Here is a 23,394-nt window from a genome sequence, read left to right as displayed (position 1 = left end):
AGGCTTGTAACCTCAATATCATCCTTAACTCTTCACTCTCACTTACCCTCCATATCTGATCTATTTCCAGACTTTGTGACTTCAACCCTTACATCTTTCATATATGCCCTTTTCTTTCCTGTGACACGGCCACCACCCTGATCCAGTCCCTCATCACCTTACTTCTGAACTATTGTGATAGCTTTCTTAGTGGTCTCCTTACCTCAGGTCTCTTCAATTTATCCTCTACATAGTTGCCAAAGTGATTTTCCTAAAGTACAGGTCTAATGATATCCCTCAGACACACACACACACACACACACACTCTATAGCTCCAGTGACTCCCTGTAACTGCTAGGATTAAATATAAAATCCGCTGTCTGGTATTTAAAGCTCTTCATAGATTTCGGTCTTCTTACACTTTTATACTTCTATCCATGTACTGTACAGTGCACTCTCATTCACATAAAATATTCTCCCTCCCAGCTCCTTGCATTTTAACTTGCTTTTCCCCACGTTTGCAATATTCTCATGTCTCCCTTCTGCTTCCTTCAAGAAGCAGCTCAAAGTTTGCTTTCTACTGGAGGCCTTTCTTAGTTTATACTCTCCACCCTTCCTAACCTCAGTCCCCTCAGCTAAGTGCATAGAACACTGGGCCTGTAGACCTGAGTTCAGATCTGGCTTCAGATACTTGCTAGCTGTGCAATCCTAGGCAAGCTATTTAACCTCTGTTTGCCTTAGTTTCCACTTTAAAATGGGGATAATAATAGCACCCACCTCACAAGGTTGTTGTGAGGATTAAATGAGGTAATATTTATAAAGTGATTAGCACAGTGCCTGGCACATAGTAGGTACTATATAAATAGTTCTGTCCTTTCCTTTCCTTTCCTTTCCTTTCCTTTCCTTTCCTTTCCTTTCCTTTCCTTTCCTTTCCTTTCCTTTCCTTTCCTTTCCTTTCCTTTCCTTTCCTTTCCTTTCCTTTCCTTTCCTTTCTCCTCACCCCTTCTCCTTTGAGGTTTTGTGTGTGTGTGTATACACGTATATATTGTGTATATATGTATATGTATATGTGTGTGTATGTATGTGTATCTATATCCATCTTGTATATGTACATGGTTGTTTTCATGCTTTCTCCCTCATTGAGCTCCTTGAGAATAGGACTCTGTTTTTGTCTTTCTATTCCTAGCCTTTAGCACTATTCCTGACATATAATATGGGATTAATAAATACTTGGGAGTTATGAAACACTTCTACCATATACTTGATATGTGACCTTGGGCAAGTCACTTTATTGTTTAATTGATTGATTATGCCTTTTCCACTTGGGAAAAGAGACTTTTGGCTGGGAAAATACTGTGAAAAACTCTTCTAGCTAGAACCGCCACCCTTTGGATAAATCAAGATGATTTCTAGTTTCATTTTTCCTAACATCATAGGACTGTATTGATATTTTGATGTTTTTTCTAGCACCAATTTCTTCCTTATAATATACTCTGCACTATGTATTAGTGCTGAAAACAATGTTTTTTTCCTTAAAAAACACACTAACAATAAAAATAATAATATTGTGATTTAAGTTTTACAAGCCACTGATACATATTATTTATTATACTTGGTCCTCTGGGGGTAATAAATATTACCCTCATTATTAGTATATGTTGAGATTTATAAATGTTAACCTCAAATTATTGTCCACATTTTACATATGAGCCCTGAGACTCAGCAAAGAAGTAACTTTCCGAAGGTCATGTACCTGGTAGAGCTGTCCCCAAACTCCAAATGAAGTACTCTATTTATTGAGTCAGACTAACCAAAAGTCCTCCTAGTAGCGCTACATCATTTTTTTAAAGGATTGCGTATGCTCTCATTTTTTTAACCTCAGTTTAATCAGTTTCAGTTGACATTTTCCTGCTTGCTTATTCCTGTTGTCAATTTTCATTGGTCTTTGCACCAGCTGAGTCCCCCTTGATTTCTATTTTGCTTTTATTTAAAGGAAGACAACTTAAAATGAATTAGACGTAATTTGGAACTTAAACTCAAAATTTTCTCTTGCAGGAAGCTCTCTCTGGCAGTGGACGTTTGCAAGACTGGATATTGTTCTTCAGTGAATCACAAGTACATTCCCAGGAGGGCAGTTCTGTACGTTCCTGGAAATGATGAAAAGAAAATACAGAAAGTACCATCCCTGAACGTAGACTGTGCGGTGTTAGACTGTGAAGATGGTGTGGCTATGAACAAGAAGGTAAGGCCAGTATAATTTCTTGATGGGAAAAAGGTGTGTGTGGAAATGGAAATAAACTCTGTTTGCTATTGCCAGCATTTTGTACTTTCTGGTTTTCCTGTCCTTCTCTGCCCCATGTCCTCTTCTTTCCCATTCCATCCCCCCCAAACTTACTCACATTTTGCTGATTTCTCATCTTTTTCTGTTTGAGAGCCATTTCTCAGAAAGGTTCAAGAATTTTTTCAGGGAGAAATAGTTAACCTTTACCCAATTAATTCCTTCCCCAGAATTGATGTAGTCACAAAAAGCAAAGGGTAGATAACATAGGTAATGATGTATTAATGTGTTAATGAGGCGTTTAACTATAAATATGGTTACCTTGTGTCCTGTTACAAAACACAAAAATGTTTCTCTCCAATTTAATTGGAAGAAGATCTTAGGATTGGCTGACTGAAAATTGTCTGCACCCTTGGAAGCCATTAAGTAGCTAAGACTCCCAGGCCTGGAGTTAGTCAACATAATTTGAGAGAATTAATGCCATGAACAACTTTGTGGAATATAAACTCTTCACTTGGAGGGGCAGAGGGGAGGGAGAGGAAGGAAATTTTAACTTCCTGTCCCATAATCCTTGGCCTCTACTAGCAGAATTACTCATCCAGGTTTATAGGGGCAATTTTTTTGTGTGCATACTTTTCTTACTGTCCTATTTTAGTAAATACCTTTGCTTTGAGCTAATTGTCTCTATGGGCTGATTATTAAAGGGGAGCTGACCAGTAGAGGCTCATGAACTGTGCTTTTAAGAGCTCAGACCCACAGGATATCCTAGAACATGAAACTGTAGTCACTTCCCTGGGGACCTAACTTGTAAACCTGACCATGCCCAATTGGGAGGATGTAGCTAGAAAGTTACTACAGACATCTTTTCTCTTAAAAGTTCTATAGCATGTTAGATGGTGATGTTATCACATCTGCTCCATGTGTTAATTTTAGGATTTAAATTCAGTACTTTCACTATTCTGGAGCAAACTTTTCAGACTGAGTGTCATAGTGGAATGGAGAAAAGCACTAGGGTGAATCTAGGAGATTCAGGTTCTCTATCCTGCTCTGGCATTAACATATTCTGTCACTTGAGCCAATCACTTGTTTTCTCTGAACATTGGTTTTCTCATCTGTGAAAGGAAGGAGTTAGAGTATATGATCCTCAAGGTCCTTTTCTGCTCTAAAATGAGATGATTCTAAAAACTTTATGTATCTCAACATGTTGAGAAGGTATTTGAAATTTCTTCATCCTTCCCAGAAAATAAAGCTAGGAAATCACAATTCTAAGAACAGAAGCAGATTATCTTTAACTGGGCATTTAAAAAGACCTAATTTTCCCATTTAGTAAGCACAAGTCATTTAGGCCCCTACTACTGTAGTACCCTCAACAATATTCTTATGGCATAGCCTCAGTAGTACTCTTAGTATTACAGTAGCCTCAGTGGTATTTAATTCAAATGAGAAATGAACTCCAGAAAGTATCTTTAAAAGAGAGTAATTCGTGTATCAGGAGAACCAGGTTTGTATGTAGGTGTCTCTTTAGACTTTCAGCCTTGAGGAGTTCTTCCATTGTTCAAAAATAGAGTTTTTTGACAATACATTTGAACAAAACATACTGTAGAAAAGGCATTGAAAACACTAGTCTTCTACCTCTTTACTGTGGGTAGTATGTGTATGTTTATGGATGTGTGTATATATTGTATAAGTGACATATTAAAAATATAAAACATATATATGTTTATATGTATAAATTTATCTTTAGTGTGGAGGATCTAGTCAAGATCATCATAGAATTCCACTATTTATTCATCTTTTGTAGCAGATATTGACACATAAGCTGTAAATATATGTGTGTAAGATGTAAACTACAATTATATGTATTTATATAGAGGTGCAGTATATAAAAGCTGCAGTTATATATTTATGTTTATAAATACACATTATATTATATAATACATATAAATTATATTTATTGAATATATAAGTATATTTGTATATATAATTACCATAGTAATTATGCACACAGAGATAGTACCTACATATGTGTGCATGTATGTACGCATATCGATAGTTATATTTGCATATCTAGATATTTCTATATCTCTCTAGATATTTGGGGCAGCAAGCAAGGTACCTCAGCAGACAGAAAACTGGACTTGGAAGCAGAAAGAACTCAGTCCAAATCCTGCCTCCGACACTTAACTAGCTGTGTGGCCCTGGACAAGTCCGTTAACTTCTCAGTCTCAATTTCCTCTTCTGTAAAATGAGGACATTACTTATACCTGCCTCCCAGAGTTGTTGTGAGAATTTGGTGTGTGAACCTTAAAGAACTATATCAGTGCTGACTGTTATATCTAGACATATATTTGTCCAAATCTAAGATTGCAGCAGTGCAGGGAACTCCCCAGGGAGCAAAAGCTCTTTATTGATCCAGTTCAGTAAACGTTCTGCAACTTGAGGTCTTAGAAGGCTAAATGGGACACAGAGAGGTTGTCACCCTTCCTTTCTATACCTATAAAATTATTGCTACTTTTACATATGTGCTTACAATCAGGAGGCTTTTTTCAGCCTTCCCTATAGAACCATTCTATGTTCACCACTCCAGGTACTTTCCCTGAATTAATTTTTATTTACATTTATCAACTCTTTGTGATTCCATTTGGGATTTTCTTGGCAGAGATACTGCAGTGGTTTGCTATTTTCTTCTCTAATTCATTTTACAGATGAGGAAACTGAGGTAAACAGAGTTGAGTGACTTGCCCAGAGTCACACAGCTAATAAGTGTCTGAGGCCAGATTTGAACTCCAGATGAGACTTCCTGTCTCTAGACCTAGCACTCTGCACACTGTGCCACCTAGCTACCCACCCAGCATATAGTTGGTGTTTAATAAATGTTTATTGGCTGCATTTCCTCATCTGGAAGTCCCCAAGGAAATCACAGATCTAGTCTCTGTCTTTATATAACAAATGTGAGAAGAAATGAGCCGTATCTAAAATAGCATGCTTGTTGTAAATAAAATCTGAGGATACAAAGAAGGATGGTTTGCAGGTACTTCTTGGAGAGCCAAATAAAGTAACTGGGAAAACTGGTTTTCTCATGAGCCTAAGAGCAGCAATTTTTATGAAACATTTGGTTGTCTTATCTTACAGTGCTCCTGCTGAATCTATGTAAGAGAACACCAAGACAATTGTAGCTTCTATGTCAAGATCTGCTGCAAAAGATAAATAAGTAGTGGAATTCTATGGACATCTTGAATAGATATTCTATACTAAATCAACATACACTTTAATGATCAGTATGAAGATGGACAAAATTGAGAGAATGGCAAAAGTCTTTTTTGGAAAATATAATTTGAGTTTTTAAAATAACAAATTCTTTATGTCTACATGTCATGAATTCCTTCTTCAAGAAGGCACTGGACATGGTAACACTGAATGTTAACCCCCCCCTCCCCCAAAGAAATTTATTATATACTAACTGATAGGAAATGACTGGTTACAAACATCAGGATAATTTCAGAATCCACTGTGGGTGGTCAGATAATTGACTTGTTAGAGCAAAAGTAAAAATTAACATGAAATTAGGAGAAAAGATAAAGATGAGAAGATACTACATGTAATTATGATTGCTTTTTGAGCCTTTTAAACATGCTGCTAACTTTGAAAAATGGGAACTAGAAGCTCAAGAAGTGTTTATTAAGTACCCATTAGGTTCAGTGGCTGCAGAGACAAGAATTAAACATTCTCCAGCTTTAGTGAGATTATATGACAAGCATAGCTAAGGGGACCACCAGAACAATGGGGAAAAGGAGAAATATGCACATTAATACAAATATATCTACTAATATACATGTCTTAGTAAATACAAACTAGATCTATGCTAAATACAAAGTATTCAGGGGGTATTAGGAGCTTTCATGGATCAGGACAGACCTTATGTTGTAGGTGGCAATTAAACTGAGTTTTGAAAGGAGCTAGAGATTCTAAAATGTAAAGATAAGGGAGGAAAGAGTTGAGAAAGGAAAACCACTAATGAAACTACTAAAGTAGTCTAGGCAGAAGAAAATGATAGTCTGAAGTATGGCGGTGGCTACATAGGTGGTGATAGAGGGGTGATGAACTATGATGAATACAATGACTATTTGTGATTCTAAAGACCTAATAATGAAGCATGCTATCCATTACAGAGACGTGATGGATTTAGGGTTCAGAATGAGCCGTCTGTATTTTGTATGCATCAACTAAAGAAATGTGTTTTGCTCGATTATGAATATTTGTTTTTTTAATTAATTTGTTTTCAGTTTTCTACAACCACTTCCATAAATCTTAGATTTTCTCCCTCTCCTTCCCCCTTCCTTCCCTGAGATGGCATGCAATCTTATATGGGTCCTACACATACAATTATGAATATTTGTTAAGAAATTTGTTTTTTTTTTCTTTTTTAAGAAAATGAGATGGGTGTTGGAGGGAGACAAAATAGTTTTCTGTTACTATTTTTCCATAGAGAGGTGAGGGGTGTTACCAGTGTGAAATATTGCACATACTTTCAGGTGAAATCATTATCAATTTTACATTACAGGTTTTGTCCTGTTAAAAGAAACTTCTGCTAAAGTGGGAATAATCTGTAAATGTTTGTAATGTAAAACCAAAACATATCAATGAAACTTAAAAAAAGGAGAGATATAGGGAAGGAAGGATGTGAGAGATGTGGGAAAGAATCAACTCTTCTTGACAGATTGACAAATGATTGTTTTTGAAGGGCTGAGAAAGAATGAAGAGTTAAGGATGTCTGAAACTGGGAAGGATGGTGATATCTTCAGCAGTAATAGGGCAATTGGAAAGAGGGATGGATTTGGGTAGCGGATGGGGTAAAAAGAATAAGTTCTATCCTACGCATGTTAATTTGAGATATATATGGAACATTCAGTGGAAAATGTCTAGTAGGCAGTTGGCAATATGGGAATGGAACTCAGGAGGGATTCTAGGGCTGGTTATATAAATCTGGGGGCCATTTGCATAGGAATTAGAGTTAAACTCATGGAAACAGATGAAATCATATAGAGAGGGGGTATAGAGAAAGAAGATAAAGCCCCAGAATATCCACAGTTAGGAACTGGGATATGGATAATAATCTCCAGCAAAGGAGCCTGAGGAGTAAACTGACAAGTTGAAGAAAGTCAATAGAGATTAATGTCACTAAAATCCAAAGAAAAGGGAAGAAGGGCTACATACAGAATGGCAAAGAAAGGATCAAGACTGAAAAAAGGCCAATGTATTTGGCAATTTAGAAACCACTGGCAACACTGGAGAAAGCAGCTTCAGTTGAGTAATGAGGTTGAAATCCAGGGTGCCAGGATTTGAGAAGACAGTAAGGAAAGAACCAAAGAAATGAAGACAATGTGATTTTTCTAGGAGTTTGATTATTAAAGAAAAGAGAAATGTAGCATGACCATGGGAAGGGATGGTAGAGTCAGAGTTTTTTTTTTTTTTTATATATACAAGAGAAATCTTGTTAGGTTTATAGGGAAAAGAGAATGACCTAGTATATACAGAGAGATTGAAAATTAGAGAGCCGGGGTTTATTTGGGAGGCAAAGTAATATAGACTCTAAAAGAGTCGGGAAATGTCAGTAGATATGACCAAATACATTTAGAATAAATGTGCTGGAGGTAACAGAGTTTTAAAGCCAATGAGTGATTGATTTTCATGATATCTCAAAGAAGAAATGATTCTACAGAAATGCAAAAGATTGTCAATATTATTAACAGCACCCCAAAAGGTGATTAAGCAGATAGCCGTAACAATAGATCCATGTGCTGACTTTCTGATCTCTTTATGAGAATGGTATCTGTATAAATCAAAGTTATCTTTGATGAAAAGAAAACGTAATAGAGAATGCTCTCTAACAGGTCACATACAGTTGAGAAGCATAAAAAATAAACTTTTTACTGTTTATTGAACACATTCATTGTTAGTTATGTGGTTCATAATTTTTGAAATTTGACTCAACAGAGCAAGCTGCAGCCTTGAAAACTCTTCTTCAACAAAATTTTTCCCAAAGCATGTGTAAAATAACACAAGACTCTTGAGTAGATGCATCTGCATGGATAACTTGATTCAAGGATCCTCTAATTATCAGTAGTAAGGTATTGAACAGGAAGATATATGCTCGCTAAAAATCTCCCCAGAGGAGGGCCTTCAGCCCACTAAGTAGATCCTCTGTGGATGTTTCATAGAAAGACTTAGAAAAGAATCATATAAAATGAGAAACTGTGGATTCATTGCAATCTATACTGATTAGAGGGCATACTGCAATAATGAAATGATGTGTCCATCTATAGTTTCTCAGTCAACAAACATTTATTAAGTGCATGCTATGTGTCAGACTTTGGACTAGATTTTGAGAATGCAGAGACAAAAATGTTATAGTCCCCTTCTCTCCAAGAGTTTACATTCTACTAGGGAGAAATAATATGCACATATAAAAGCATGTACAGAACAAATACAAATAAATATTGGTTACTTCGATGAATGGTGGTTAGGGAGGGAAGGAGTTAGTATATGGAAAAATCAGGAAAGACTTCAGGTAGAAAGAAAGTTGCTTGAGTTGCATAATAAAGGAAAAACATATTCTATGGGCTTCTATTTCAAAGTATGGAGATGCATTCTGAGGTGTTAGAGCACTGGATTTGAAATCAGACACCTGGGTTGAATTCCTGGCTCTGTTCTTTAGCTCTTTGTGATTTTGAGAAAGTAACTCAACTTTTGTAGGCTTCAATTTCTTCATTTCAAAACTGAGGACTTTGAGGGAGATAGTTGCTATTTATCCTACATATTATTGCATATATCCTCCCTATAATGTGTATCACCTCCAGAAACAATAGAGATTTCCACAAAGAAGTCTAATACCATTGCATTCCCAAGTAAATTTTATGAAAAACTTTCTTTCATTTTCTTCTGATGTTCTCTTTTCATGGTCAAATGGGTGAGATATCTATGATCAGAAAGAGATTATCTTAGACACTACTTGCAGAGCCACATGGTAAATAAATTGAGTTAATTAAGCTTGATTTTTACAGTGAATTACTATGGAAATCCAGGTAGGGCTCAGAGTTTAAGAATGAGGCAGGGAGAGGAAGAACCGTTATAGTCAGATAACCCCAGATTTGTGCCCTCAAACCCCTCCTAATTTCACATTCCTTTCCACATATTTCTAAGACATAACAGTAGGGTCTAATATGGGTTCAAATCCCACTTTAGACACTTTATAGCTGTATAACCGTAGGCAAATCACTTAATTTCTCTGAGTCCCAATGTTGCCATCTATAAAATGTTACCATTTTATAATAATTTTGTAATAATTATTTTACAATGATATCAATAGTATTTACCTTACTGGGTTGTTGTGAGGCTAACATGAGATACTGAATATAAAGAGCTTTGAAACTATAACATATAAATGTTTATAAGTTATTCTTATTCCTATTCTTTTTATCCACCCATTCCTGAACAACTCTAGAGAGCAGAATTAAACAGTCTGGTTTTACCTTGTCTGTGGATTCGAGACCAGAGTCCAAGTGTTTGCAGACTAACTTATTTGTGTTGAGTCTGCATAATCATTGTACAATAGAGGATTTCAAATGTGGTATTTTCTCTTTCTCCCTTAAAAAACTAAAGCCTTTGTTTGGTTTCTGAGATTAAGGGGCCTCGCCGTCTTTAAGAAACATCTTTGAAGTTGTTCATTTTGTCAACTCTGTTCCCTAAAAGTAAAGGCTTTCAGAAGTCAATTTGAATTTCTGCCTCAGAAGTTGTATTGAGTTTAGATGTTTTTAAAAATATGGACATCCCATCAGTTTGTAGATACTTTGTCACCTTTGAGCAGGAATGTTTAGAATTAATAAAATCCAGCCCAAATTTAGTATAGTAGATTGATCAGAAGACTGAGTCATGGGTTTCATAAAAAAATTTTTTTTAAACATTTGACTCTGAGCTGTTGAGAAAAAAAATAATAAGAAAGTATTCCTCTTATTTCATGGTCAGAAAAAGCACTAAATCCCATAGGATTACAGATTTGGAGCTGGAAGGGACCTTAAAGGTCAGAAGTCCAAACCCTTCTTTTTACAGATGTGGAAACTGAGGCTCAGAGGAATTGTTATCCATCTGGGGTCACACAGCTAGTAAGTGTCTGAGGCAGAATTCAAACCCAGATCTTTCTAACTAGAAGTCCAGCACTCTAGCCATTATATCACATCGCCTCTGGGGCATTTGGAACAAGGTAAGGCTTCTGAATTCACTGGAAGGAAATAAAGAAATGGAGGTGGGCAGATTAGGAACTCTCTACTTTTAAATGAAATCTTGTTGGGGCACATGTAATTTTATGGCTGTCTTGGCCTTTTCCCTATTTGAACACTGGTAAAAACCATCAAATAATAAGTAAGGTATCAAATGACTAAGTGGGGGATCAAAGCAGTGTTGAAAAATGGGACAGCCTCTACTCTGGCGAAGACAAAGGGAGAGTGATAGGAGGTCTCATGGTACAATGGAAAAAGTGCTGGATTTGAAGTCAGAAAACCTGGATTCTGATTCTGTGTGATATCTGACAAGTCAGGCAGCCTCTCTGAATCTCAGTTTCCTCATCTGTAAAATGAAGTGGTTGGAGTAGATGACCTCTCGGGTCCTTTCCAGATCTAGAGGTATGACTATAAACTAAAGGAGAGTGAGGGACATAGAGAGATGAGACCAGTAATTGGGACTATAATTAACAGTTAAATAACAACAAGCCACCAGTGGAAGTCACTTCCTTGGTGTTCAGCACTCAGGTAGGTGCCCTGTGCCAGGCCTGCCCTTTCTCCCCAAGAAAGCCCTTGAACCATTTGGCAGATTTATTGAAGGGGCTGACATTCTGCCAGCCAAAGATTTTTTTTTAATCAGTACCACCATCTGCTCCTAGGGTTTTTCCAGCTTTCCTACTGGAAAAATTCCCATAGAATTTCATAGGATGAGAATTCAACCCATTCTTTTGGCTTTCAGCATCCAAGATCTAACTAGGTTTTCCAAGGAGTGATTACATATTTGCTTTATGTTTTTTCATGCTTTCAAAAACATGCTGAAAATATGTTCAGCTAAATTCAGCAAGAATTTATTAGTGCGTAGTTTGTGGGGAGACAAGTTTCACAAAACAATTCAGTAACAATACAGAGATGGCATAGGATGGTATGTTGTATACAATCAGTACTTGTGAGAGGAAACTGCTTTCAGTTAATCCTGCTAGGTGGGTTTATAAGCAGAAGACTCATTAAACATAACCTCCTTGAGGGAAGACTGTTTTCATTTTTGTCTTTGTAGTCCCAGTGAGGAGCCCAGAACACAGTAAAAACTTAAGAAATACGTATTCAATAGAATTGAAATAGTGAATTGTGTGTGTTCGTCCTTTGTTGCCAAAGAAGACCATGCCTTCAGAGAAATGGTGACATGACTTCCACTTGACTTTGTTTTGAGTGAGGGAGGGCTGTGCAGATCACCAGCCTCACTTCTCCTCCAGAGCCATCTGAATCCAGTGACCAGATATTCATCAGGATGACTGGAGATGACCCAGGATGAGGCAGTTGGGGTTAAGTGACTTGCCCAAGGTCACACAGCTAGTGAGTAACAAAATTATTCAGTTGCACAACAAACATTTATTAAGAGCTTGTTATGTATAGAACACTGCAGAAGGCACTGATGGGGGAGGGGAGGATGCAGAGTTTAAATAAGACAGTTCTAGTCCTCGTGGAGCTTACAGACTACTAAGAGAAATATAATGCATACATGCATAATTTTAATGCAAAATAATAATGATAAATCCATAAAAAAGGTTTAAGACAAGTGTTATGCAAGATCTGAGAGGCGAGACATCATTTTTGACTTGGGGAAACGTAGGAGGAGGTGACATTTCAGTTGGGCTTTAAAGAATGGGTAGAAATCAAAAGATAAAGAAATGGAAGGAGGATAGTCCAAGCTCAGGGAACTTCATGAGCACAGGCGTAGCGACAAGAAATCCCAGGATATGTTTAGAGATGGAGATCTCTAAAACTACTACATTGTCTACAAACCTAAACAACAAATATCACAGCTACGTTGAGTAATATAGACCAGCAGTTCTCAAAGGGTAGTGGGTTCCATGCAGTCAAAACTGTTTTCATTATAGCACCAAAATGTTTTAATTTCTAATACAGAAAAACATTGATAGATAAAACCCATTTAAACAAAACCTCTTGGGGAGTGTTGTTGGCCCTTCGTTTTCAGAGGACCAATGCATTACAAAGTGATGTCTTGATATGTGTGTGGATTGGATTGAAGTGAGGGACAGTTGCATAAAATCGTCAGCCTTACTTTCTCTTCCTGAGTTACTGAAGTCCAGTGGCAAGTCAAAGGTCAAGACAGCTGAAAATGGCCCAGGATGCAGTGTACTTCATGATTTAGGGCTCTTGATATCAAAAAGCTTGAGAAGTGCCTGATAAACAATAGGTATTAGAGAAAAAATATAAGCGAGGGCAATGGTAGTTTGGGAAGGTGTCATAGGAGAATGAAAAGGATTTCCGTAGATAAAAGGGAGGGTGCAAGGTAAAGGGACAAGTTAATCCAAACCAAAAGGAAGGAATCAATGTAACTTTTTATGGATCAAAGCAAAGTCTGACCAAAGTAGAGAATCTATACTGCTATCACTAAATGAATGAATGAATAAAAAACAATTATTAAAGGATTATGCTAAGCATTGTGCTATGCTCCTTGGATATAAGCAGATGCTCTTATGGACCATCTTCTAATAGTGGGAGATAATACATATATAGGAAGGTCCCAGTGTTCTTTAGGGTACAGCAGCAAGGCAGATGCTAATGTATCTTCTTTAGTGTCATTCCCATTAATAAAACCATTGTTTCTGATATTGAACCATCTGAAATAACTAAGGACTTTGTTTGAAATAACTTTCCTTTCTGGATCTTCAGTAGCTGTTGCTGCTGAGGAGGTAAGTGCTGTAGCACCTGTAAAGGCTGGGTTGTGTCCCCAAAATGGTTTCTTCCTTGAAAGATGGCTTCTGGAACGGAGCTGGAAGAAGAGGCAGTGGACCGGCTTGTGGGGGGAAATGCAATGCTATTGTCAAAGCTCTTAGATCATGACAGGACCATGCTTGGTGTTCCCTAAGGGTTGTTGGTGATGTTGGTTTTATAGAGAATGAGCATGCCTTTAACTCAAGTTAACACACAAAGCTTCTCTGATAAAGGTTTCATATCTAAGTAAAGTACTGCTTTAAATTTATAGGAATAAAAGCCATTCCCCAAATGATATATGAATAGGAAGTTTTCAAAGGAAGAAACCCAAGCTTTCAAGAAGGATGTAAAAATGTTCGAAATCAATAATCATTAGAAAAATACAAATTAAAATAACACTGGGATACCTCTTGTATATCAGATTGACTAAGTTAACAAAAAGGTAAAATTTGTTGGATGGGCAGTGGGAAGGAAAACTGAAACGCTAATTCACTGGAGCTGTGAACTAGTACAGCCATTCTAAAAAATAATTTGAAAGTCCCCCCCAAAGGCACTAAACTGTGTATAGCCATTGACTCAGTGACACTACCTCAAAGAAATCAAAGAGACAAAGGACTCAAATATACAAAAATATTTATCGAAGTTCTTTTCATTTCAGCAAAGAACTGGAAACTAAGGGAGTGTACATCCACTGGGGAATGGATAAACTGTATCTTATGAATGTAATTGAATATTGGGTTTTTTTTTTATGAAATGGATAGATTCAGAGAAATCAAGGAAAACCTGTCTGAACTGAAGCAGAATAAAGTTAGTAGGACCAGAAGAATAATTTGTACAGTAACAACAACATTGGAAAATCACTTTGAAAGGCTTAAGAACTCTGAACTACGCAATAACCATTCAGTGAATCAATCCTGGGTTCTCTTCTGGACTCAATTCAAGTACCATCTCCTTCAAAAAGCCTTTCTGAATTCATTTGTTAACAGTTCCCTTCCTCCTCACTGTGAAATTATTTTGGTATCTTTTTTATTTACTTGTTATATGCAGTTCCCCTTTCCCCACCCCCAAGCTTTCTGAGGACAGGGATCGCCTCGTTTTTGCATTTGTATCCCCAGGTAGTGACTGATGAGGTATTCTGGATGGATTACTTAGGGGTTGACTTGGAAAAATCTTTTAATAAATAGTTCAGTTGCCTAGTAGAAATAGAAACTTTAATATGGTCAACATAATCGAACTAGCCTCTAATAGGTTAGTCTTGGTTAAAACCTTCTTTGAAGAGCCTACCTTCCCACCCCACAACCCTCCACAGCATTTTCCCTCATAGTTGACTTCTTTTGTGAGGGCTTGACAAAGATTAGCGGGGAGAAGAGCGTATCTTGATTCTCGGTCCAATTAAATATCCATATTAGTTTGAGGCCCCTGTGCAGAAATGTGCCCATATACAAATAGGCTATACACAAAGATTTGGAGAGAAGACCTTTCTAAGTACAGAAAAAATTTTGATTCAGGGCTTAAAATCTTAATCTTAACATACACACACAGATTTTTATTGAGCTTAGAGACTGAATTGAATAATAATTTCTTTTTAAAAAACACACCTTTGTTGCATTAACAGTAAATTTAAAATGATGTGAGAATAATTTCACTGAATTTTATAAACAACAATTATTAACTTAATTGTTTGACAGTGATTTAAAAATTACCATGATTGTCCTTTAAAACCTGATTCAAGCATTTCTCTGCACTAAGGTAGGTCACATCTGTCAGGGTGAAGATGAAGAATGTACAATATAGAACTAAATCTAAAACACTATAGATCTTGCTTCCTAGGAGCTTACTATTTAAAATGCAACTAGAGCAAGGCCAGGTCCTAAGCAGAAATTTGACTTTGATTTCCTCTACCCCTTTTCAGAACCTCTTGTTCTTGGGTAAGTTCCACCTCCTTAACTTCAGACATTGAGTAAACCACATGCAGCCCGGTGTTTCACCTTCGTCTTCCCATTTTAGGAACCTAGTTAAAGACCATGCACTCCAGCAACACTTCATGTTCCAGATCTTTTCTACTCACAGTTCAGTAAATAAACACAAGCCCCGGTGACCCATTCTCTTTGAGTCTGGCCCATGGTGGTTGTGATGATGTGTTTTCTCTCTTTGGGGACATTTGTATTTAGGCAATATCCTTTTACACACACCCCTAGTTACCTCAAAAGGTAACTCCCTTGGTGGTTAGGGGATGATATTTTGAGGTGAGACCCAACAAACAAGAAGGAACAGGAAGAAGGCAAGTGTTTCTGGACTAGGTCAGAGAAGAGGAAGAAGGGATTGTTTTGCTGTTCCAATTTTTAAAAATTTTTCTCCTCAACTATCGATTTCTTCAGGCATAGAAGGCTACTGTCTAATTTCCACAGGAAAAAAAAATCACTTCTTTATCCAAGCTATCCTACAGTTATCTTGGGCAGGGCAGGGAGCATGTACCTAGAAGTTGCTTCTAAAAAAGATCTCACTAGATCTTTGCCTCTGGAGAAGCTGGGGTGAAATTTATCATTCTCCAGCTGCTCTTCAGTCATTTTTCAGTTGTATCCAATTCTTTGTAACTCCATTTGGAAATTTTCTTGGCAAAGATACTGGACTGGTTTGCCATTTCCTTTTCCAGTATATTAAACACATGAGGAAACTGAGGCAAACAGGGTTAAGTAACTTGCCCAGGGTCACACACCTAGTATACATCTGAGGCCAAATTTGAACTCAGGACGATGAGTGTAACAGATTTCAGGCCCAGCATTCTATCCACCATACCAACTTAACTGCCCCATCTCCAGCTACTAAGTAGATATTTACCATGTGTTTCTCTCTAGATTATTTTATAATTTGAATGAGAAGAGAAAAGAAAAGGGAGAATGAGGATAAGAGAGGGAATTGTGGAAGGGTGTTGGGGATTGGGGAGAGAGAAAGAATTAAGCTAAACACACTAACAGGCACTAAAAAAACATCATGCATAGAAACCTATTTTTCAAGAAAAGACCCGGAATGTGACACATTTAAAATGATGTTCCATCCTGGGCAGCAGGGGCAGGAGAGCTGCCAAGAATGTCAGACAATAGTAGCGCTCAGCAGAAGCAGCCGCACAGAACACCTGGGAGGATGCACGGGATGAGAGCGGGAGCCCCTTCCCCAACCACCTGCTCTGACTCAGTAATGGAACAAGGGTTGCCAGGGAGGCCAGTTAGATGCAGGCACTGCCTGCCTGCTGTGAAAGCAAAGAGCATTCCTAGCATTTGGCATCCTCAACAATAGCCCCCAATTCTGCAGGGCTAAGTGGTCCCTTGAGACCAGGGTGCATTATTTACATTCTTTGATGTTCTGGAGTCATTGTCCTTTCCTTTCTTTGTCTTCGACATAAATCCTCCTCCAAGGAAGAAATGGTGAGGTAGATGTGGAGACATGGGAGTATGAGGGGCATAGAGTCTGTGTAGGGTAGGGCAACAGGCAGTTGCCAGGAGGAGAGTAAACCATAACAATGGTCCAAACTGCTCTGGAATTGTCATGACCACTTTGATGACTGTAATGTTGGCCTAACTCAAGGGTGGGGAACCTGCAGGCTTGAGGCCACATGTGGCCTTCTAGATCTCTGGGTGCAGCCTTTTGATTAAATCTGAGTTTTACAGAACAAATCATTTTATTAAGGGAATTTGTTCTGTGAATTTTGGATTCAGTCAAAGGGCCACACTTGAGGACCTAGAGGATCACATATGGCCTTGAGCCAACATGTTCTCCACCCCTGGTTAACTCATTCATTACCCAAGTTTTAGACATGATGTGCTATGGTCCATGGTGTCATGAAGAGCCAGTACAACTGAATGAATGAACATAACAACAACCTTGAATAAGCCTTATGTGACCAATAATTCACTTATGAACTCTTGAAATAAGCCAATCAATAAACATTTATTAAGGATGTACACCATACTAAGTTCCCCTTGTCTGGAACCTTCTTCGTCCTCTGCTCCAACTACTGACCTCTGTGGTTTCCTTGAATTCCCAACTAAAACCCTACCTTTTAGGAAAAATCTTCCTTATCCCCCCCATTTCTGGGCTTTCCTTCTATCAATCTTTTCCTATTTATTGTGCACAGAACTTGCTTTGTTTATATTTGTCTGCATGTTGTCTCCCTTTATTAGACTGTAAATTCCTTGACTGTCTTCTGCCTCTTTTTGTATCCCCGATGCTTAGCACTGTAGCCAGCACATAGTAGTTACTTAATAAGTATTTACTGAATGGATGAATGGCCTCATGGTATCAGACTGGACTTGGAATCAGAAAGATTTGAAATTGAGAAGGACCACTCAGATCCCATTTCTGAGACACACCAGAGTGATGAGCAAGTCCTCGACCTCAATGCCTTCATCTATAAAATGAAACTAATAATAAATCTAGTGCCTACTTCATAGGGTTCTTGTGAAGCTCCAAATGAGTTCATTCAATTGAATAAACCTTTGTTATGTACCAGGCGCAATGCTAAGTGCTCAAATTACAAAGAAATGAATGAAAATCTCTGTCCTCAAGGGGCTTATATTCCACTAGGGTGATTTTTGGATACAGATACATATATTTAAGTATTATGTGATCTATAACGATCATATCATGTATTATATAATTACATAATATTGTATATATTATTATATTTTGTATGTTTATGTATTACATATGAACACACATATAGCAGTGTGTGGATATTATATTTGATATATACACACGTCTTTATATGCACATATGATATGTGTATATTATATGACATCCACATATGCATGCATGCATGTATATAATATTTTTGCAAACTTTAAAGTACTATGTCCGTTTCAGTTGTTATTATTGTGAGCTGTTCAACTCAGCTACCAACACAAGGATCCTAACCTGGGCACTTGCCTGCATGTATCAGCTTTTCTACTATTCCCTCATCACCCAGACCCTGACTGATGACAGACTGATAAAAGGGTTACAATTGAATGGGGAGAGAGCATGTGAACAAATATATATGAAGTAAATCATATGCAGGATTAATAGGAAATAATTTTAAAAAGGAAGGCACTGAAATTAAGAGAGGCTGGGCAAGGCTTCTTGTAGAAGGCGGGATTTTAGTTGGAACTTAAAAGAAGTCAGGGAGGTCAGTAGACAAAATGGAGGAAAGAGAACCTTACCAACAGGCATAGAGGACAGCCAGAGTCACGAGATGGAATGTCTTGTTAATGGAACAACCAAGAGGCCAGTGCCACTGGATTGAATAATACCTATTGGGGAGTAAGGTATAAGAAGACTGGAAGGGTAGGAGGTGGCTAGGTTATGGATGTCAAAAAGAGCATTTTGTATTTGCTCCTGGAGCCAATAGAAAGGCACTGGATTTATTGATAGGGGAGTGACATGATCAGATCCGTGTTTTAGGAAAATCACGTTAGTGGTCAAATGGAGAATGGATTGGAGTGGGGAGAGACCTGAGGCAGATTGACCCACCAGCAGGCTTTTGCAGTAATCTAGGCATGAGGTGAGGAGGGCCTGCTGGAGAGTGGTGGCAGTGTCAGGCGGAGAGAAGGGGCATACGGGAGAAATGTTGCAAAGGTGAAATCAATAGGCCTTGGTAGAATCTTGGATATTTGGAGGCGAGAGATCATGAAGAATCCAGGATAACTCCTAGATTACAAACCTCAGATATGGGAAGATGGTTTTGCCTTTTACAATAATGGGGAAAGTAGGAGAGAGAGAATTTAAGGGGAAAGATAATGAGTTCTATTTGGACATACTGAATTTAAGGTATCTATTGGACATCAAGTTTGAGATAAAAAAAACAACAACACAGTACCAGACAGATTTTTCAGTTAAATTCTATCGGACACTCAGGAAACAATCAATTCCATTATTATTTAAATCGTTTGCAAAAGTAGGGAAAGAAAGATTCTACGAAATTCCTTCTATGAGGCAAATATGGCCCTGATAGTTAAACACAGGAGAGATGAATCAGAGAAAGAAAACTATAGACCACGAGGATCTCTGATGGATATTGACCCAAAAATATTGAGTAAAATATTAGAAAAAAGTTCGCAATAACATAATAAAAATTTTATATATCATCATGAAGTTAGATTTATACCAGGAATGCAATGTGTTCAATGTTAGGAAAATTATAAAGAAAATATATATTAAATTAACACAAAGTAGTAAAAATTAATTGATTATATCAGTAGCTGCAGAAAGCTTTTAACAATACAATGTATTACATTATTAATACCATTAATTTTACAATATTAATGTATAAGTAAATTACTATTAAGCATAAGTAAATGGACCTTCCTTTGAGAGAATGTTTTATTTTAACTAAGGATGAGAGAAAAGTTTGTAATCAAAAAATAGTCTCAGAGCAGATAAAATCCATTTTGATTACATAAAATTAAAGGTTTTTAATAAGCAAAATCAATGCAAATAAAATTAGAAGGGAAGCAGTTCACTGGGGAAAAATCTTTGCTGCAAATTTCTGATAAAAATCTGAAATTCAAGTTATATAGAGAATTAATTCAAATATTAAAAGAGGCATTTCTCAGATGAATGCTCAGATGAATGCTGAGATGAATGCTCAGAGTCAGTCACCCAGGGGCACAATCAAGGTGTCCTTGTCTTCTCACTCTCACCCCTACCCCCATATCCGCTCTAAGGCCAAGTCCTGTCAACTTTACCTTTCTTCCTTTTCTATCATACACCACCTTTCTCTCTGACACTGCCACCAACCTGGTACAAGCGTTTATCACCACATACAATAGTTTTCTAGTTTGTTTCCTAGCTCTTAATCTCTCCCCACTCCAGTCTATCCTACACTCAACTATCAAATTAATGTTCCTAAAGCGCAGGTCTGACCATGTCATGCTTTCCACTCCCATTCAATAACTCCAGTGGTCCCCTATCACCAAGATTAAATATAAAATCTTCTGGCATTCAAAACCCTGCATATCATGGCCACCTCCTACATTTTATTCACATCACATATTCTATGATCATTGCTACTAGCCTCCTTGCCCTTCCTCTCAACCTTTTGACTGGGGATTTTCACCAGCTGGAATCCTTGCCTCCTTTATCTCTGCCAGCTTTCCAGCTTCCTTCAAGTCCCAGCTAACATCCTAGCTTGTACAGGTGGCCGTTCCTGCCTAGTGCTAGTGTGTTTCTTCTGTTAAATCAGTCCCAGTTTATGCTGCATATATTTCATGTGTACATAATTGTTTTCATATTGTTTGCCCCATTAGACTTGTGAGTCTTTTGCCTTTCTTTGCATCCCTAGTGCTTAGCACAGTGCCTGGCATAAAATAGATCTTTAATAAATTATTGTTGTTGATCCACTAAATAAGCACTCTAGGATCTTCTATTTTTTAATGTCAACTGGAAGAGAACCAGTCTCTAACCTGTAGGCGGTCAGAACTGAACAAAGCAGTCTGGAGACAGGAAAGTCAGGAATCAAACAGTAGTTTAATTAATTTCAGAGTGAGGAAAACAGCTTTGCAAATAAGGGCATATGTGCCAGAGCCCCATCCCTATTGGGGGGACCCAAGGCAGTGTGGGGAGGTCTCAGTACTTATACCAATGGTTATGTAGTGAACTGTCGCCCTGATGATTGAGGGATACCATCAACAATGTGACAAGTTTGATTCTCAGCAGGGTTTCATGACAGAATCACGGGTCCTACAGGTGCTTGTTCAAGCTCACAGACCACCTGATGCTGATGTGAAGTAATTCTGGGATTTTGCTGTGGCTCAGATCATCCAGAGGGTGAGCACCAAGGATTGTGGTTATACCAGGCTCAGGGTACAGCCTGCTGGCTGGGTGTTAGCTCTGGAAAACAAGGCATCTCCTAATATCTTGACACTAGATATTGTGATATGACAAAGATGCAGTCTGTTGTTGAATAGTGTTGGGAAAGTCTGCTTGTACCTTACTAATAAAATCCTTGAGGATGCTCTCAGTTTTTGTAATGTTAAAAACTTGGTCTCATCCAGATGCTTTTCCTTCAGGAACTATGCTGTTGTTCAAGGGTGGCTTCACTCTCCTTAATGGAGAAAACATTTTGTTGCAATGGTTTTTGCAAATCGTTTCCATTTTTCTTCTCTTTGTGGTCCCTTTTCTGTTTTTATCCTTGAAAATTCTTGGGATGGCTTTGTTTAGTATCTGAATATGTTGCCAAGACTTTTAAGATCTGGTTTTGCTCTCTAATGCTTCTGTCCACTTAATGAAATGATACTTTTCATAATCATTCATCATCCTTCCAAAAAGAAAAAGACTTTTTAAAAAAGAAAAATCTCATAATACCATCATCTAGATGATTAGTTTATGTTTAATCATGTATAAATGCCAGGATAATTGTATTATAATAAAGACTAAAGTCTCTAGTTCATTTTTTAGTTACTCTGTAATGTCTGTGATGAACCCACAAACATGTGTTCCTTTCTTATTTCCTATTTTACAGTGACTCACATATGTGCATTAATAAGCATACATACATTCATGCCTGTCTGTACTTCACACATATGCCCATTATCTGCATTCATGTATCCATTTGGTTAAATTCTCACTTCCTTAGTGCTGCCCCTTTTGTGGAAATAAATGAGTAGAGTAGCTAGGTGTATTCCCCCACAGGGAGAAAGCTAACTCATGCACAAAGAATGATTAAATGTGTACAGGAGCATGGGGAGCTAACTTCTCTTCAATAGGTATGTGAAATTAGGATGGGAAGGCTTCTCTCCCAGGTGTCTTGCCTTTTTTAAAAGACTTTGGAGCTTGGGAGATTGCTTCAATAGGAATAGTGGTATCCATGAACCTTTTTGGTACAGTGTGGAAAGCTGAACTATGCTTGGGAACTCTGCAAGATCTTTTTGATCCTTAAAGGTTCAGATATGGATAGGTTTTTATAAAAGTAGGAAAGTGTTTTCAGTCCTTTATCATTCCCTCCATCACCCTAGATAACCTTTCCTTTCAGAGTGGTAATGGTGAAAAATAAAAGTTTTTTTTGTTCCCATTGTTTTATTCTTCAAACTAACCTTCTTCTTAATGCAGTGATTCAGATATCTGCATTAAGGTCACAATAGTCAGCAATTTCCATTTAATAAGCTCAACAAAGTCCTTTAAGTAAAACATGCAGACTTTAAATTGCCAGTTATTCCTTTTCCTGCGATTCATAGGTATCCAATTAAGTGTGACTTGAGTATGATATATGGTAGGATATAACTCACTACTAAAAGAACGGTGCCTGGGCACTGAAACAGATCTTAGCACCTCTGCTTAAATGAAAGTTTTATTTTATTTTGAATCCAACTTATATGAAATGAACCAGGAGAATTGAACACAAAAGTGAAAACCATAGTTGTTTCCATTAAAAATACATGTTGAATTAGTTTGGGGGAGCCTTATTAAATTCACTTGGTCTAAATTTAAATACCAATTAAAGTCTCTTACTAGTATCCTGTATCAATCCACAGGTGATCTTCATAACATAAAGACTGATCCTTTCAATGCTCCATAGCTTAGATCTATGACTAATATACAAAACATTTAGGAATACAACAGAAATAGCTGAGAAAAAAACCCCCACCATGAAATCTTACAGAGCTGTACTTCTTGAAAACAAAGAGCAGTTATTTTCTATCCAAGTTTCACTGTTTCAAGTGGCAGTAGTTCATAGTAGTTAATAATGAAATACCAAATTATTACTAATAAAGAAGTGATGTACATGGCATAGCATAGTTGAATGTTTTGATTGATAGGATAAGTAAGAAAGCAAATATTACTAATGCTATTTGCTACCAACAATGTTTGAGTATTGTTTTGTTTGTAAACTAACTTCTTCTCATTATTGAACTGTAATTTGGGATAGAAGAAGTTCTCTCCTAAACTCCAGACCCATATTACCAACTACCTTCTGGGCATCTTTACCTGGATATCCAGTAGGTATCTCCACATCAGCATGTCCAAAGTGGAATTCATTATATTTCCCTCCAAAATCTATCCCTCTCTCAAACTTCTTTTTTTATTATTACTATAATATAATTAATAATTATAACATAATTGTTTTATTATTATGTAATTAATAATTATAACATAATT

At 37.3% G+C, this 23,394-nt stretch overlaps 1 protein-coding gene across 2 annotated transcripts in view; it reads left to right on the top strand.

The window, feature by feature from the left end:
* Nucleotides 1-23,394, top strand: part of CLYBL (citramalyl-CoA lyase) — a 369,958-nt gene that overhangs the window by 188,786 nt on the left and 157,778 nt on the right. For both annotated transcript variants that reach the window (XM_072622047.1, XM_072622048.1), the window contains exon 2: nucleotides 2,035-2,221. In XM_072622047.1, the coding sequence (XP_072478148.1) occupies nucleotides 2,035-2,221 (187 nt within the window). The remainder of the gene's footprint in view (nucleotides 1-2,034; nucleotides 2,222-23,394) is intronic.

Source organism: Notamacropus eugenii, chromosome 6 (genome assembly GCF_028372415.1).
Source record: "Notamacropus eugenii isolate mMacEug1 chromosome 6, mMacEug1.pri_v2, whole genome shotgun sequence".
NCBI classification, from domain to species: domain Eukaryota; kingdom Metazoa; phylum Chordata; class Mammalia; order Diprotodontia; family Macropodidae; genus Notamacropus; species Notamacropus eugenii.
This window is presented reverse-complemented; position numbering and strand designations above follow the sequence as displayed.